Source organism: Muntiacus reevesi, chromosome 2 (genome assembly GCF_963930625.1).
Source record: "Muntiacus reevesi chromosome 2, mMunRee1.1, whole genome shotgun sequence".
NCBI lineage: Eukaryota > Metazoa > Chordata > Mammalia > Artiodactyla > Cervidae > Muntiacus > Muntiacus reevesi.
In genome coordinates this window covers 274,430,119-274,448,310 of record NC_089250.1, presented here as the reverse complement: position 1 = coordinate 274,448,310, position 18,192 = coordinate 274,430,119, and the positions used below count along the sequence as shown (strand labels likewise).

The 18,192-nt window shown below is 41.4% G+C and overlaps 1 protein-coding gene across 1 annotated transcript in view; it reads right to left on the bottom strand.

Annotated features, from left to right (window-relative positions):
* Nucleotides 1-15,913, bottom strand: part of LOC136161703 (zinc finger protein 420-like) — a 56,181-nt gene extending 40,268 nt beyond the window's left edge. Inside the window, exons 1-2 of the mRNA XM_065926728.1 lie at nucleotides 15,810-15,913; nucleotides 15,220-15,432 (exon numbers count right to left, since the gene is read on the bottom strand). Of these exons, the coding sequence (XP_065782800.1) occupies nucleotides 15,220-15,234 (15 nt within the window). The 5' untranslated portion in view covers nucleotides 15,235-15,432; nucleotides 15,810-15,913. The remainder of the gene's footprint in view (nucleotides 1-15,219; nucleotides 15,433-15,809) is intronic.
* Nucleotides 15,914-18,192: the final 2,279 nt, after the last annotated feature.

The window sequence follows — 18,192 nt, the reverse complement described above, 5'->3', positions numbered from 1 at the left end:
GTTTTGAAAATGGTCCATGTTGTCAAAGCTATGGTTTCTCTAGTAGTCATGTATGGATGTGAGAGCTGGACCATGAAGAAAGCTGACCCCCCTAGAATTGATGCTTTTGAACTGTGTTGTTGGAGAAGACTCTTAGTCCCTTGAACTGGAAGATCACACCACGCCATCCTAAAGAAAATCAGTCCTGGATGTTCATTGGAACGACATGGTGAAGCTGAAACTCTGATACTTTGGCCACCTGATGTGAAGAACTGACCCACTGAGAAAGACCCTGATGCTGGGAAAGACTGAAGATGAGAGGACAAGGGGATGACAGAGGATGAGATGGTTGGATGGCATCACTACCTCGATGGCCAAGAGTTGGAACAGGCTCTGGGACTTGGTGACGGACGGGGAAGCCTGGTTTGCTGCAGACCATGGATTGCAGACTCAGACTCGACTGAGTGACGGAACTGAACTGACTGATATGTATAATTGGTTCTCTTTGCTGTTTAGGAGCACACAACTGGAAAAAAGCTATATTCCAATTAGAATTTTAATAAAGATTTCTTTATATAACCTAAAAATTGTCATAGTTTGAATCAACCATTAATAGTATAGTGGAAAATGTCCTAAGAGTTCATGTCAATATATTTTAAAATTCTATGAGGTAAAAGAATATAATAAGGTATTTTAGCAAGTTAGAATTAGATCAAATACACTAAAGATATTTAATATGAGATCATAAAAGTAAAAGAGAAACTTTGAAGTCAACATGAGATGTGCATTCTTTGATTTTCACAAGGTTTTGCTTTCTGCAGTGAAAAATTACTTGAATTTGAAATTTATTTAGAAGGTCATATGTGTCACTCCCAGTGAATAGGAAATTATAAACCAGAGAATAAAAACCCATACCCAGTATTCCTAGAAGTTTGGCAGTTTGTCTACCACTCCACTTAAACATTTCTGTCCAAAGGTAGAGGGAAACTTGAAAACGACTGTCATACAGTTACTCAGAAATGGGCAGAGTTTTCCTAGGTCCCCAAAGAAATTGAAGAGTAACTAATGAATGCAGTTTGTCACAAGTCAAGAGGAGACTTTTAGTTCACACTGTGATGGAGAAAAGTAATCACTGGAGATAAATTCATGAATGATATAAGAGACAGAATGAGGCAAGTGATACATTTCTATGACACTAGCAGACACAAACCCAGGTTTTCAAAAACCACTTCCACTGAAGCGAATCTTCCAAAGCCATGTGATGAAGGATGAATTCCTCGCAGCTCCTTGGACCACTCATCTGAGTCTTCATCTCCATCCATTCATAACTACCTGGGTAAAAGGCTGTTGTCTCCATTCTCCTTATATTCCTGGGATCCTTCAATTGCTCCAGAAAGGTGACCAGGTCCAGTTTAGAGACAAGCCCTGTTGATCAGAGAAAGGAAAACTTGTGTTGTTAGAGATTTATCAGTATCGAATCCAGTTTGTATTCAGGTGAGACAACAACGCATTCTGTCCTAGAAAACATTTCCTGAAATACTTTATTCAAAGCCGTCGTACAATACTAACAAACACCTAACAATCAGATCCTGACATTCTGGTCAACTAGTACTAAGGCAAATGTAAGTAGTATCGATGTGAAATTAAGAAAGCGTGCACCTATTTAATGCCACAGAACTTACACAATTACCACTAACCTAGAATGAAGGAGGCAGAGTACCTCAAGGAAGAAAAACATCACCAGCATAACGAGTCATCATGAATCATCACTTTTCTTCCTAAAGTCACAAATACCCATTTTCCCCTAGAAAGCAGAGACCTGGAACTACTGTGGGAAGCAGAAAATGTCAGAAAACATTCTTGGAATGACAGAACAAAATCCCAGTGGGTGGATAAGCGATTCTGGAAGGCAGTTACCCTTACCCAAGGAGGCCAGGTTCCCGTAATTCTCTAACAACACGTCCCTGTAAATTCCTGCTGACCGAGGTGCAGGCACTCCCACTCCTCTTGAGTGAAATCTATGGTCACATCCCAGAACGTCAGCCATCCCTGAAATACAAAGTACAGATGCCATGTGGCCGTGGGAAGACTTCCTAATGTGACCCAAGATGAAAACAGCAAGTTCAGAGACCTGGTCGTGAAGTAGTGGCTTGGCTGGTACTACAAAATATATTTTTTACACAGTAATCTTTTCTACCCAATTTCTAATGTGAAAAACAGAGGATGAGTTATGATCCACAAAGCATTAGAGAAACTACTCTCATCTGGAAAAGCAATTATAAAACCATCTGGGAAACATTAGCATATCTATTTTTCAGTGTTCTACTCGTGTGACATAGGATAAATTGTTTACCAAAGAAACAGGATTTTTTTTTTTTTAAGTGTATTCTGAGACAAGAGTTCTGAAGTGGGGCCAAAGTGCCACATTTTTAGCAAGGTTATTTGAGTTAGTAATGTTGAAAATTCTGATCGATGAATGACGATTTTAAACCGCAAGGAAATAGAATAGTAAGGCAAGAATTCATACTTAAGTTGGAACTTTAATTGTTTTACAAATTTTAATAGGTGGAACAGGATAGTTAATTAAAAGACGCTAAAAAAAAAAAAAAAAAAAAGACGCTTAGTCCTTGGAAGGAAAGCTATGACCAACCTAGACAGCGTATTAAAAAGCAGAGACATTACTTTGCCAACAAAGGTCCATCTAGTAGAGCCTATGGTTTTTCCAGTGGTCATGTATGGATATGAGAGTTGAACTGTGAAGAAAACTGAGCACGGAAGAATTGATGCTTTTGAACTGTGGTGTTGGAGAAGACTCTTGAGAGTGCCTTGGATTGTAAGGAGATCCAAGCAGTTCATCCTAAAGGAGATCAGTCCTGGGTGTTCACTGGAAGGACTGATGCTCAAGCTGCAATACTTTGGCCACCTCATGCTAAGAGTTGACTCATTGGAAAAGACCCTGATGCTGGAGTGACTGGGGGCAGGAGGAAAAGGGGATGACAGAGGATGAGATAGCTGGATGGCATCACCGACTCGATGGACATGAGTTTGAGTAAGCTCCGGGAGTTGGTCATGGACAGGGAGGCCTGGTGTGCTGCGATTCATGGGGACACAGAGAGTCGGACACACCTGAGCGACTGAATGAACTGAACTGAATAGGATAGTAACCTTTCTTGTGGTCTGGGCTCGGGTTGGAAAAGAATTTCCAGACATGAGACAAAATGAGAGGGAAATAAAGTTTATTAGAACGGGGGACGCTGTTAGAACAGCAGGCCAGTTCAGATGAGAAAGGATGTTGATCAGGGGTCCTCAGTCCACTTGCAGAGCCAGGGTACAAAGAGTGGGATAGGGGTCTTGTGGATCATTTGCTGAATGGATGAGGCACATATACAAGTGGGAGGCAGAGTAAGAAAAATACATTCTCCTTATGGGGTTGGAGGGGAGACAGTTTATGCTGCTCAGAAGGACCTGAAATCCATCAATAGCTACAACGTGGGGGAGGGAAAGATGCTAAGGGGTCTTGTTTTTCCATTCCTGCATTCCAAGACCCTCCTTGGTTTTATCTACTCTTTTGTCCCTGGGTCACCACATACCTCCCTCTCTTTATTTTTAGGGCCAATACTTTGGCCCTTGTTGATACCCTGTTCATGTCTAACTATCTACCCATCTCCCTTCTCACACATTTTGGATTCCAATTTCAAGGAAAAAGGGGTGATGACCGCTCTGGTTTCTTCAGGCTGAGCAGGGGTGCCATGGGAATCTGAGTTCCCTTTGCCTATTCTGTCAGGGTGCATTTATGGAGGGCAATGAGAGTCCATGGAATGATAAGGTGACTTGTTTCCACATTGTCTAGGTGTTGGTCAGGGAATATTCTTGCACGACCACTTGGACATTTGTGGTATTTTAGAAGAAACAAACTTTACAAGAAAGTTGGGTACTCTTTTGCCCCCTTCTGATGCCTATGTCAGAAGCTTTCTCTATCTCCTTTATACTTTAATAAAACTTTATTAAAAAAAAAATAATAAAGTTAAAGGTACATGACCCAAAGATGAAAAGAAGTAGAAATTTGCTCATGGGCTAGCCAGGAGAACCAGGACTGGACAAGAAGAAGCAAGAATTTGGGCTCATAAAATCTTTACCTGAAAGCATCTGACTATCAGAAGGCCAGTTCTTCTGGGTTTTTCCCAGAGCACAGAGTGCCTTATTTCTGATCTCTACTCTGAACTCCTTTTGCGGGCTGTTGAAAGTCAGGCACTTGCAGTGGTCATGATGTCATCTTTGTAGAGACAGCTGGCAGAGTCCAGTCAGCAGAGTCCCTTTGTAGCCACATATTTGACCATGCTTTGGGGGCACTTCTTGGCCATTGTGTCCCGCAGCACTGGGAAGGCTCATTCCCAGGCCTAGGGAAGGTTCCACTAATAGACCACTCAATGTGCTGTTTCTAGAGCAGGCCTTGTGAGTAGCAAAAGTCTTTGGATCATACTTGTCTTACTAGCCTCGTGATCCCAGAGAATATTCCTTCTTGTTCCTTCTTCCCATATCTAGAGGTACATTATTACAACAATTAATAGCATATGGAACTGCATATCAACATTTTATCACAGGCTCAGTCACAGATTTAGTAACCTAAGAAACCATCTTCTGAAAGAAGCAACATAGAAAATAATATAGCTATAGCTAGCAGTTAGTAGTCAGGTGATAAGTAACAATGGTAAGTCAAGAACTTTCATTAGGTAGAGCAGTATACCCCAGGTCATCTGACTTCATTTCTTAAATGACTATAGCCAGGTGTTAATCTCCTGGTTGTATATCATGGAGCATCTAATCTTTATCTGAAGACTGTTTACTGAGATTAGCTTTAGAAAGAAACTTATGGTGTCCTTTTTAAAAACTTAATTAAATCTTCTAGAAATATAACATAACAAGAAACTATCTCAGAAGTGAGTCTTAGTAAACACTAGACTTTAATTAACAAAACTAGAAATTTAGTTTAACAATGAACAAAACTTAATATTCAGTGAAACAATTTATTTTTCTTTATGAGGGCATTAACCCTGTAGCCAGGGAAGGCTTTAACCCATCAAATAAAAGTGAGGTTTGTCAGGGAACTGGGAAAAGCCATGCAGCCATCTTGGATTTCCCATAGCACTGACTCTTTGATTTACATCTATTGTTCACCCATTTTTAATTCTGCGATTCAGGAGCAGACTATGGCCATGTTTTAAGGACATCAGGATGGCAAAAGCCTAACCATGAGGGGTTATTTTTTTACAAGAAAAATGAGCTTTGTCTACATGTACCATAATCTTAAGTAATGCTTATTTACTTTACCAAAGTAACAAAAGATTTTTAAAATGAATATAAATCACTTAAAGGCAAAGAAATTCATAATGTCTTCTTGAAAGCTGCATTCTAAGAAAACTCTGTTCTATTAGCATAGAGAGTAGACTAAATTCCAGTCTGGTACCAGCTTACCAGATAGCAAACAAAACTTGTTCATCGGTTAACCATAAAAAATCTTTTCCATAAATCATGAAGTAGCAGTATTCTTACAAAGGCATCAGAGTGAAACCACAGAAGGCATGTTTAAATCTGATTAAACTGCAACTGACAATGTAGCTTGGTCATTGCTATGACTTGTAACACTTTAGCAGGATAACTAGAATTATAGTTGACCACATTTTATTAGGGCATATCAGATCTATATGAACTCCACATAATTTTAGGATATCTATATTAGTAACATCCACCATATCGTATAATCTGAGAAGATTTATCACCCCTTCAACAGTACTTCCCATATAATTTAACAAGTCCAATGAACTCAGGTAGTTTAATAGCTCCCTGGGATGTCTCAGGGGCCCTCTGAAGAATTCCAAAGTCAGCAAGAAGTCAAGATATTTAGGAAGTTTTGTTGACCAATATCAAAAGGGGTTATAACACTCAGTCAGATAAAATCATATAGATCACTCGGAAATATTTTATTCACTTAGCCAAAATAACAAAGAAGATTTCAAAGGTAAACATAGAACAGATCACTTCAGAAGTAAAGAAACTTAAAATCCATCATCAAAGGCAAGTCAACATCTCAAGAAAACTTGTGTTTATGAACAAAACTCTTCCCTTGGGGTCCACTTTCCATGAAACCTTCTTATCACTTTCTGTACCCATTACTTTGTTCTCCCACCCTGAAACAGCCACCGGTAAGTCAGACCTACTTCCTTTTCCCTTCGTAAAATGTAATTTCATTCCTCATACCTTCTTTACTGAAAATATACATTCTACTTTGCTTAAGCAACCAAGAACTTAAGCATTCTATACATTGGTGAACATAAATACCAGTGATAATTCCTTAAAAAAAAAAAAAAAAATTCTAGAGAACATCTCAGGATGGCATCAAGCATTATTCATGAATATTCCAAAATCTCTAGTTTCTCAGTAAAAGGAAGTTAGTCCTTAGGAATGAATGTTTCAGAATCTTCTTTTATTTGGAAATGACCTAGCTATTCAATAAACTTCCATCACTTAGTTTAGCACAGTCCTAGAAATTCAGGTTACCACAATCTAGAGGATGTTTTAGACAGACATTTCTAAAGAATAATTATTCTTAAGAGTTTCTCTGAAAGCTCATATCTCTTTTACATTTTCTTTGAAGGTTTTTTTTTTTTTTTTTTTCCTTTCCTAGAGGTACTTTCCTGGTTAACAAACTTGTAACAGATATAAAAATATAACAACATTTAACTTATAATAAACCTAAGCATAATGAAAATACTGTGCTTAATGAGTCTTAGACATATCTACATTAGATTAGCAAACAAACATTAATACTCGGTATTTAATATTGAATATTTCCCAGTTCACGTGCATCTGAAATTCATTTAGGTTAATTTCTCTTGCAGTTAGAATTGTCTGATTTGTAAGAACTTACTTTCCTTTAGGCCAATTAAATTAGAACTCATTTACAACTTCAGCAATATTATGAAAAAAAAAAAAAAAAGAGTGCACACTGAGACATACATAAATCCAGACAGACAGACAGACAGAGACCTCATAGTTTCCTGCCTGAGAGTTAAAACATCTCTTTGACCCTTTTTTGTTTGTTTGTTTGTTTGGCCTGATGTTCTGATTTGTCCAAGGCTGAGTGAGGTCTCAGGCAAAGTGGGCAGTGTATTTCAAGGACTAGGAAAGGGTTAACTTCAAGCTTTTCCCTAGGCAGGCCTTTTAACAAGCTAGTTGGTTTTAAATGCATATGCAAAAAGGAACGATTTTGCAGTTCCCAAGGGAAAGAAAATTTCATTTTAACCAGTTTTCTCCAGAGTCTAAAGAATGTCAGGGTCATCCTGTGTCAAAAAGTCATTATTTGTTTCTGTAGTCTTAGTTTTATAGCTAAAATATAGACAAAATAATGCTCAAATTTACTCTGATATCAGGGGCATTTCAGCTGATAAAAATTTTGGACTGTCCCTCTGGTGGGAAGTGAGGTCTTTGTCCCATGACGAGAATCTGAAGGATTAAGGGAATTTGCAGGAGTGGGGGAAGCTTGGTCCTTCCCAGCCCTGAGAAACAGGAGTAGTCAGAAGGGAATTCTTTAGGATGTTCAGGAATGGGGGAAGCTTGCTTCCCTCTTCACCTGAGAGATAAGCTTCCTTCGAAGGGGATTCTTTAGAATGATAGGACAGTTTTTGATCCTTCAGGCTTTGGAATATAAGAGAAAGACCTGGACCAAAGGGAACCTCAGAATCTTTTCCTAGAGATCATGTGGATATGAAAGGTCGAGTAGGGGTCATCTAGGAAATCTGATGGAGAGAGACAGAGGGGACGGGAGACAGGGAGGCAACAGAACACAAGGAAATTTGAGTCCTTTCCCGTCCTTTGGCAAAACCTGGTGTGCCACTCAGAGGCCATTTCTGGGGGGACCCCCGTTTGTGTAGGAGCCAGGCCTTTTGGAGGGTCAACATTTCCCAGTTTCTGAGAATGGAGCCAAGGGTTGAGTATGAGAGAGCGTCCTGGGATGAGAGAGAACCCGCTCTTAGCCCACCTACCACAGAAGGGGCGAACCGAGTCACTGGCTGACAGGAAGGCGGCCCTTTTCCCCCAGTCGTCTCTCCCTGCGACTGACGCACAAAATGGCCGCGCGGCCCAGCAGTCGCCTCCAACAGAGAGACGGGACCTGAGAGAGCCCTGCAGCGAGGCCACCAGGCGACACGGGCAGAGAAAGACAGAGATGCCCGGGAGCAACCTGGCGACTCACCGTTTGGTGATTCCCTGAAACGGGGAAGGCACGCTTGGGATGGCTCAGAGACAACACCCAGGCTCCCGTAAACCAATCCAGACCAGAAGGGAGAGAAGTGACAGTGACAGGGAAGAAGCCTGAGGAATCCGCCTTGCAATACATCCAGGAGGCGGTGGCCGGGACAATGGTCTCTGTTTTGCTTCAACCACTATGCGCCTGACATGGTGGACGGAAGTTGTCTTGCTGGGGGCGGATGCCCTTGTGGCCTGATCCGTTCTCTGTCCCCGCATCCTCACATGGGAGTCTTTCTGGGGCAGGCGCGCTAGTGGCTTTTATGTGTCTGACCTGCGCCCACACAATATTGGTTCGCACAGTCCTCACTTGCAAGAAAGGCAAAGGAGAGACCCTCACCCACTCAAGCGGCAGCTACTTGGGGTGCAGTGGGCAGTGAGGCCTTTACAACACTCCAGAGGGTAACCCTGGCCAGAGTGCCTCAGCTGCTGCCACAGCACTTGCTGTTGGCAGAGGGTCCCTATGAGGAAGGAGAAGCGAGGAGGCGGGGAAGAGACTCTAAGTCCCCAAACAAGCCACCAAAAATGTCATGGTCTGGGTGCGAGTTGGAAAAGAATTCCCAGACATGAGAAAATAAGGGTCTGTTTTTTTAGTTTCTGCATTCTAAGACCCTCCTTGGTTTTATCTGCTCTTCACTCTTGGGGTAACCAGAATCTTGGCAGAAAGAATCATTTTAACTATTTAGTATGTACTCTATATCTTTCTGATTGTTTTTATCAGCGTCTTGAACGGACAAGAGGAATAACTAAAAATGAGTAAAGTTGCTCTTCTACCTTTTGGCACATATTTTAACAAACAGCCACTAAATGGCAGAAGTTAAACTTCACTTTAGTTTATGTACTTTAGACTTTAGCTAATAAAACACAGAGAGGTTCACAGAGACAACACTGAAAAAAGTTGATAGAAGCTTCTGTAACTGGAAAGAATACTAAAGACAAGAAAAGGTTTAGTCACTCAGTCCTGTCTTATTCTCTGTGACCCCATGGACTCTAACTGGCCAGATTCCTCTGTCCAAGAAATCCCTAAGCAGGAATACTGGAATGGGTAGTCATTCCCTTCCCCAGAAGTTCTTCAAAAAACAAAGCAAAAAGAAAAGAAGAAAAAATTGATCAAGTCATGTTAATATTTTCAAACATACAGTCCAGTTCAGTTGCTCAGTCAGGTTCAACTCTTTGCGATCCCATGGCCCACAGCACACCAGGCCTCCCTGTCCATCACCCACTCTAGGAGCCTACTCAAACTAATCTCCACTGAGTACAGACATACACTCAAATGGGGCTATATGCTCATTAGGAGGAAGAGAGAAAATTTTTCATGTCACTAAACTCAGGTAATTTTGAATGGATTAAAATGTACATAATGTGAGAGGATGATATTCTTTATTTGCACTAAACTGTATTTTAATTTTAATACAGTTGAGCATAGATTAGGACTAATTAGATTCTTGTAAACATTTTGGAAAATACAAAACTGTGATGAGACCCTGTGATGTGAGCATGGAGTGTACTGGAAAAGATCAGACCTGGGCTTGGGATGAAAACCCCCACTCCCGAAACCCAGCATCTCTGCTAAACACACCTGAGTGTTCATCTTTCAAAGCAGAAAGAAAGTAAGAAGACATGGAGTTATGCCATTAATGAGAGTTTAGGCACATCCCTCACTTATTCTTTACAAGACACTTGTTCAAGTCAAATGGAAAAAACAAATTCATAGCATGGGAATCTCACATAAACACCTAAAGCAGTGAACATGAGTCATGGGGTAAGAAGTACATAGAGAAATGCATTATCACTGCATGGGTATTTTGGCACTATATGGAAACTATGACCTGAATCTATCATTAAAAAATGTTAGTTCAGGAACTCTGTGATGATCCAGTGACTAAGATCCTGAGCTCCCAATGCACAGAGCTCTGGTTCTTTCCCTGATCAGCAAATTAGATCTCACGTGCTGTAGCTAAGAGTTTACATGTCACAACCAAAGAACCCGAAAATTACAAGGATGACTGAAGATCCTACCTGCCACAAGAAGATCCAGTGCAGCCAAATAAAAAAATATTTTTAAAATGTGTTGTAAGCAAATTTCACTTCATATGATCTGTAGCCTAATGTTGCAGTCCTTTAATGGCCCGGAACCTGCTGGTCTGGAGTCGACAATAAGAAAGCAAAAGACAGAAAGAGGCTGATATTCCTTGGTTTACACAGAGAACCTATAAAGCCCTTGACACAGGGCTTGTACCACTCACGAAGGCACAGGGCATCCTCTCGAGGAAGTCTTGAAAGCCTGGGTGAGAAAGTGACCTTGCCAGGTTTCCATGCTCCAGAGAATTAGACTGAGAGGGAGAGAGAGTGAGAGAGAGAGAGAGAAAGAAAGAAAGACACAGGGACCCAAGCTCTGATGGAACAAGGGTGCTTTAATGATCTTTGTGTGAGCATATACAGGCTGTTAAGGAATTTCTTTGACAATAATAAAGATCAGAAAACCAAACATATAGTAACCATTACCAAGGAAACAAGGAATTAACATTGGTCATAAGGTCAGAAGAAAACCCGTATCTCAAGAGGGATGGTCCTGACTAGGCAGATTTACTTAAGGGAAAGAGTTTACTGAAAGAAATCCATGCAGACGATTCGTCTCATTATCTCAGTCCTGGGAGCAAGACTGAACTGGTGTTAGAGTATAATATGACTTTTACACAGCAATATTTTCTACCGTAATCCTAAGCCAAAAAAAGATGAGAAATGACCCACAAACCATTTCAGAAACTATTCTGATCTGGAAAAGAGATGATCAAATAATAAGAACAATATTGGCATATTTACTTTTGAGTGTTGTATTTGTATGACACAGGATGAACTGTCCGTCAAGGAAACAGGGAATATTTCTAAAAAGTATACTCTGACCCAAGAGTTCTTGAGTGGGACAAATGTGCCATTTCTTTTAGCAAGCTTAACTTTTTTCTTAGTATTGTTAACAAGCTTCTTTTCACTAGTGGTGTTCAAAATTCTGCTCCATGAATGACCATTTTGAATACTAACCAAATACAATAGTCAGGTAAGCATTCATGCTTACTTTTGAACTTCAAGTGTTTTACACATTTTACAGTTCAAATATGAGAGCATCCTCAGTAGCAACAATCATTTTAACTATTTAGGATATACTATATATCTTTCTGAGAGTTTTGATAGAGTCTTCCAATTATGTTGCTGTTCCACCTTTTTGCAAATATGTAGCAAACATACCTTAAACAGCTTAAATTTACTTCACTCTATGTACTCTAAACTTTAATAATACACAGACGAATACATAGGGACAACTCTAAAGAAAGTTCACAGAAGCTTCTCTAACTGTAAAGAATACAAGAAGAAAAAAAAAAAGAATACAAGAAAAATAACTGACCAAATCATATGAACATTTCCATGCATACATCTATTAAAATGGAACTATATATTCATTTCACTAAAATGAAACAATCGAAGGCCATGGAAAATATGTAAGAACAGTTTTCAAAGTTTAGAATCAATACAAATCTTCATGAAATGATGATGGCTTTTAAATAAGCCCTAGGTTTCTGCCTGCACACACAGATGCACACATAAACACACTTCAGGTAAAAGCAAGCTTCCATAAGTAACAGATCTTTTGGAACAAATATTTTTAATCCACCTTTCTTTAAAAAAAAAAAAAAAAAAAAAAAAAAAACTCATGTATTTTAGAATTTATGGTAAAACAAGCATTTACAAATTGCCGGGGTCCAGCCTCGGCAGGATCCAGGGGGTACCCTCAGGATGAACGGCGTCGGCGAGAGAGAGAGACGTGAGACTAGCCTTGATAGGGCCAAGTCTGTGTTTTACTTTTTGACAACCGGTCTTATACCCTTTCACAGAACATTTTCAAGGTACAAGATGCTTACTCATGATTACACAGGATTAGCATTACATCATTTTGATTTTTAGGAGAAGCAGGATTTTTTTTGCTTTCTAATTCTATAGTAATTTTTAGCACATGATCTTCTGGCCTTGAGGCTATTAACATTTTATGCAGGTCAGGTGATTGTAAACCTATTTTCCGTTTTTATGGTGACCTTAACTGAAAGGTAACAGGGTCATAGGGAAGTAGTACAGAGTAGAATTATATTCTTGTTAATACAAAAATTAATCTTTCGGCAAAAGTAGTCAGTTGCATTTATCTAAGAAGTTTAGCCCATACAGACTCTGCGGCTTCAGTGAGGCAGCTTCTGCCTAGTACTCCTGGCTGACAATTAGCAACCATCTCATTGTTACAACACTAGGGCTAAGTTCTTATTTCTCTAGATCTTTAACTATATTAACAATGGTTTTTATAACACAATCTTAGCACATTAAAGGCAAAAATACAGCAAGCAAAACACAGCAAGCAAATCACAACGGAATAACCACCTATAGAATAATTTTCTTATATTTTCTAATAGGACTCCTTTACCCCTTAAAAGGGCTCTATATCTATTAGGGCTTTTATATAATCAGGTTCTTTATGCTATTTTATGATTAGGATATTATAAGCAATCATGCATATTAGTACCAAGCGCATAAATGCATTTGGCTAACAAAACTACCAGTAAAGGAGTTTTACATTAAAACACTCCTTTCCACCCTAAATAATCTCATAAAATACCACCACCTGGGAAACTTATTGATTAAAGTTCTAAGTTGATTCTTATTTGGAAAGAGATCGGGGAAGGCCTTCCTGCCTGTGTCAGAGAAATTAGGGAGTAGTCCATTGAGGCAGGCATCAGAAAGACAGATACCATCTTTTAAGGTGAGAGCCAAGCGCAGCTTTTCGAAATCCCTGAAAACCTGATCTGCCTTGCCTGTCAGGCTTTCTCCTCGTGACCTTGTCATGGGTGGGATCTCGTGAACTGGCCTTTTCGAAAACCCCTGAAAACCTGATTCGCCTTGCCCGTCAGGTTTTCTCCCTTCCGGCCTTGTTAGGGGCAGGGTTTCATGAGCTGACTTTTTCGAAACCCCGGAAAACCTGATTCGCCTTGCCTGTCAGGTTTTCTCCCCTACGGCCTTCTTAGGGGCAGGGTTTCATGAGCTGACTTTTTCGAAACCCCTGAATACCTGATTCGCCTTGCCCATCAGGTTATCTCCCCTATGGCCTTTTTAGGGGTAGGGTCTCATGTGTTGGCTCCCGGCAACAAATTGTGCATGAATGCATGTTAAGTGACATGTATCACAACTAACACTTTGTGACCCCATGGACTGTAGCCATCCAGACTCCTCTGTTCATGGGATTTCCCAGGCAAGAATACTGGAGGGGGTTGCCATTTCCTTCTCCAGGGGACCTTCCTAACCCGGGGATCAAACCCAGTTCTCCTGCATTGGCAGGTGGATTCTTTACTACTGAGTCACCCGGCTTCACTGAAAACTATTTTTTCTCTTTAGTAAGAATGATCAAAAACACAATATGAGAAATAGTCTACATTTTATTAGCAAATATACCATGACACCTATGTAGAACACATTTCCAGACCTATGTGAAGAAACTGTAAACCTTTACTGAAGCACATCAAGTCTGAATATCACAAGTTTTACTTGGAAGATGTGGTGACATAAAGACTTCAGTGACTCCAAATTCAGAACAATTGAACTCAAAACAAACATGGATATTTCAAGTATAAGGCTCAGCTGTACCTAGGAGAGCCAACATAATTTTGAATTTAAAAATGAAAAAAAATGTAAATAGAGGGAAATTACAGATTTCTGTAATTACAATCTGTAAATCTGTAATTCTGCCAAATTACAGATGAAGTTATAACTGTATAGACTAGTAAAACTTCAAAATAAATGAAGCAAAATAGTTACAATGTAGCCAAAGAAGCTCACCTAAAGAGAGACTTAGACATTACTTTGAACAATAAAATAGAATGTAAGCACAACAAAATATTTTTTAATATTGCAACACGTGAGGTATTCCAAAGTAACAACAAAAATCAGAGGGGGAAAAAAAAGTCAAAGGGCATAAAGGAAAGATTTAGGTTTCAGCGTTGTGTAATAAAGAATTTAGGGAAAAAAGAAAAAAAAAGAATTCAGGGGCTTGCCCGACGGTCCACCAGTGAGAACTCTCCCTGTCAATGCAGAGGACACAGGTTCCATCCCTGGTCAGGGAAGATCCCACAAGCCTCGGAGCAACTAAGCTAGTGTGCCACAACTGCTGAAGCCCATATCCTCCAGAGCCTGCCAGGGATTAATCCAACGACTGAACCCGTGCCTTAGAGCCAGAGCTGCACAACAAGATAGTGGCCCCTCCTAATCACAACAGAGAAAGCCCAAGACCATCAGAAAAATCCCAGTATAGCCAAAACTAAATAAATACCAAAACAAACGAACAACAAAAAAAGAATTTGGCAGGCTTTGGTCCTCAGGTTCTGGAAGTTTGTTAACTACGCTTGGAATTTAACTTTTTTTTTTTTTTTTTTTCCCTCTCTCGGAATTTCCTTAGTGACTGAAGTAGCTTTATTACTCTCCGTGGGCCCTGATAATTTATGCTAACAACATGACCTACGGTCGGCTCCTAGTTTAATAATGAGATGACTCAGGTTGTGAGGCTGGGCATTTCACAAAGACCAACGAAGTGACTAGAGATTTGGGGCTTTGAGCCAAGTGGGCTGATTAGCCCAATCTCTAAGGAGGGGAGAATGCTGGAGATGTCATTAATCCCACCTATGTAGCTAAAGCCCAATAAAAACTCGGGACTTAAAAGCTTGAGTGAGCTTCTCTGCCTGGCAATACTCTGTCTTCTGTCGCACCGATATGCCAGGAGGGCAATGGGTCCCTTGGGATGATGACTATGGGTAGCTTCAAACAAACCCGTTCAGAAGTCAAGGAGCTTATCAAGTCCAAAGAAACAGCATTTCAGGAAAGAGAGACAGAACAAACACGGACTGTGCCTCTTACCTGGGAACGAGTCATTTCTGACTCCTTGTTTTCCTTCTCCTCTGGTCTTCCTTCTCAGGTAAGATCAGTCTGGGAAGTGACCCGAGTGTTGTAACTAGGCTGTTCAATACTTAGAAAACCACAGCGAGCTCCCTGTAACACAGCCCCACCCAGAGGGAGGATCTCAACAGGTACAAATCACAATCCTCCACGGCCACTGACACAGCAGGGATTCTGGAACACAGAATCAAAGGAGGTGTTTTTAGTTGTATTCTTTTCTTCAGAACTCGCGGCCCTTCCTGTGAAAACCACGCGTTCTAGGCTGACCCTCCCCTTCAAACCTTAGGAGAGACCCTGACCAAACTCCATACAGAATAGAGCCTCCTTCACCTCTTCGTGGATCAGGGACCTAGGGGTTGGGCAATGCAGGACTTTAAGCAGCGGTCTCTACAAGTTAGAAGGCAGAACTGTCAGAGATGAACTTAGACCCTAGAACGATGCTAACAGAAAGTGGACGTGGGACCCAGGGACCCGGCAGCTAAGCTAACGGACCTCAGACCTTCTCACGGCGATGCGAGGACACACTGGGGACGGGAAAATGGGGGCGGTACCTTGAACATCCGCAGAGAACCCCGAAACCCACGTGTGAAGGACAACAGGCCGTGGGACTACGACATCCGGGTTTTAAACTAACAAACAAACTCACCAGAACTCTGTCGCTGACTTAAACCCAACTCCGGGTCTGCAGGATACTGCGCACGCGCGGGCGGAAAATCCGGTACAGAGGTGAGTGCGCTGCCGCGCGGCCAACGAGAGGCGACGTAAGGGAGAGGGTGGGACGAGGCCGGAAGCGCAGGTACGTAGGGGCGGGGCCAGTGGGGGCGGAGCCTTCCTCCCTTCACCCCTCCCCAGTCCGTTTTGGGTCTGTTGGTCCTTCTGTCCAGCTGTGCTTCCTTTCTCTGGTTTTTGATGCCTTTAAATCTCTTTGACTTCCTCTGGAGCAGAGCTGCTTCCTGCCTGTTCTAAGTTAGTTTTTCACACAACTTAAGGCAAAAGAGAAGAATTTTGAGAGCTGCCTCTATGGGAAGCCGAGATGTTTTCAGCAAGTTGAAAAACGGGGAAAATTCAAAAGCCCTTTGTGTGAGTGTGTGAAGATGGGTGTCTCCTCAGTGACGAAAAGTAGAACGTAATCACTTCAGCAGCAGCTGCAACAACAATTAACACAGGTGTATGGATGTGAGAGTTGGACTGTAAAGAAAGCTGAGCACTGAAGAACTGATGCTTTTGAACTGTGGTGTTGGAGAAGACTCTTGAGAGTCCCTTGGACTGCAAGGAGATCCAAGCAATCCATCCTAAAGGAGATCAGTCCTGGGTATTCATTGGAAGGACTGATGCTAAAGCTGAAACTCCAATTCTGTGGCCACCTCATGCGAAGAGTTGACTCATTGGAAAAGCCCTGATGCTGGGAGGGATTGGGGGCAGGAGGAGAAGGGGACGACAGAGGATGAGATGGCTGGATGGCGTCACCGACTCGATGGGCATGAGTTTGAGTAAACTCCAGGAGTTTGTGATGGACAGGGAGGCCTGGCGTGCTGCGATTCATGGGGTTGCAAAGAGTCGGACATGACTGAGCGACTGAACTGGACTGAGGAACATATTTTATGATATCAATCTTTGCATCTCATGACTAGAGAAGCACTAAATCCTTTCATGATTATATCAGATCCTCGTGATTAGCAAGAAACCTTCTGTAAAATGAGTGCTTAATGGCATCGAACTCCCCCTTCACCAAAACTTTATACATTGACCTTCCCCCACTGCCACTTTGGAGCAGTCCCTCACAACTATCTGAAGTTCTCCCTCCCAGGCGGCAGTCCTCATTTTGCCCCAGTTCAGTCCAGTCGCTCAGTCGTGTCCCACTGTTTGCAACCCATGGACTGCAGCATGCCAGGCTTCCCTGTCCATCACCAACTCCCAGAGGTTTCTCAAGCTCATGTCCATCGACTTGGTGATGCCATCCAACCATCTCATCCTGCCTTCAATCTTGCCCAGCATCAGGGTCTTTTCCAGTGAATCCTTTCTTTGTAGCAGGTGGCCAAAGTGTTGGAGTTTCAGCTTCAGCAAGAAGAAAGCGATAAAGAACGATAGAGCCTCTTGATGAAACTGTAAGACAAGAGTGAAAAAGTTGGCTTAAAACTCAACATTCAGAAAGCTAAAGTCATGGCATCCAATCCCATCACTTCATGCAAATAGATGGGGAAACAATGAAAACATTTTGTCCCAAATAAAACTTAACTTGCAAATCTCAAGTTGAACATCTTTTTACTCAACACTAGCATCAGACTGTTTTCCAGTGAGTTGGCTCATTGTCAGATGGCCAAAGTGTTGGAGCTTCAGCCTCAGGATGAGACTTTCCAATGATATTCAGGGATGATTTCCTTTAGGATTGACTGGTTTGCTGTCCTTGCAGTCCAAGGGACTCTCAGAAGTCTTCTCCAGCACCACAATTAGAAAGCATCAATTCTTTGGTGCTCACCTTATTTATAGTCTAACTATTTCATCCATACATGACCAGGAGAAAAACCATAGCTTCTGGCAAAGTGATGTCTCTGCTTTTTAATATGCTGTCTAGGTTTTTCATAGTTTTTCTTCCAAGGAGCAAGTGTCTTTTAATGTCATGGCTACAGTAACCATCCACAGTGATTTTGGAGCCCGACAAAAGTAATACAGTCACTGTTTCCACTTTTCCCCCATCTATTTGCCATGATGTGATGGGACTGGAGGCCATGTTGTTAGTTTTTCTGAACGTTGAGTTTTAAGCCAACTTTCTTGCACCCCTATCAAGAGCTTCTTTACTTCCTCTTTGCTTTCTGCCATTAAAGTGGTATTATCTGCGTATCTGAGATTGTTGATGTTTGTCAAGGAAATCTTGACTCTACCACTACAGAAAGTGAAAGTTGGTTGCACAGTCCTGTCCCACTCTTTGCAACCCCA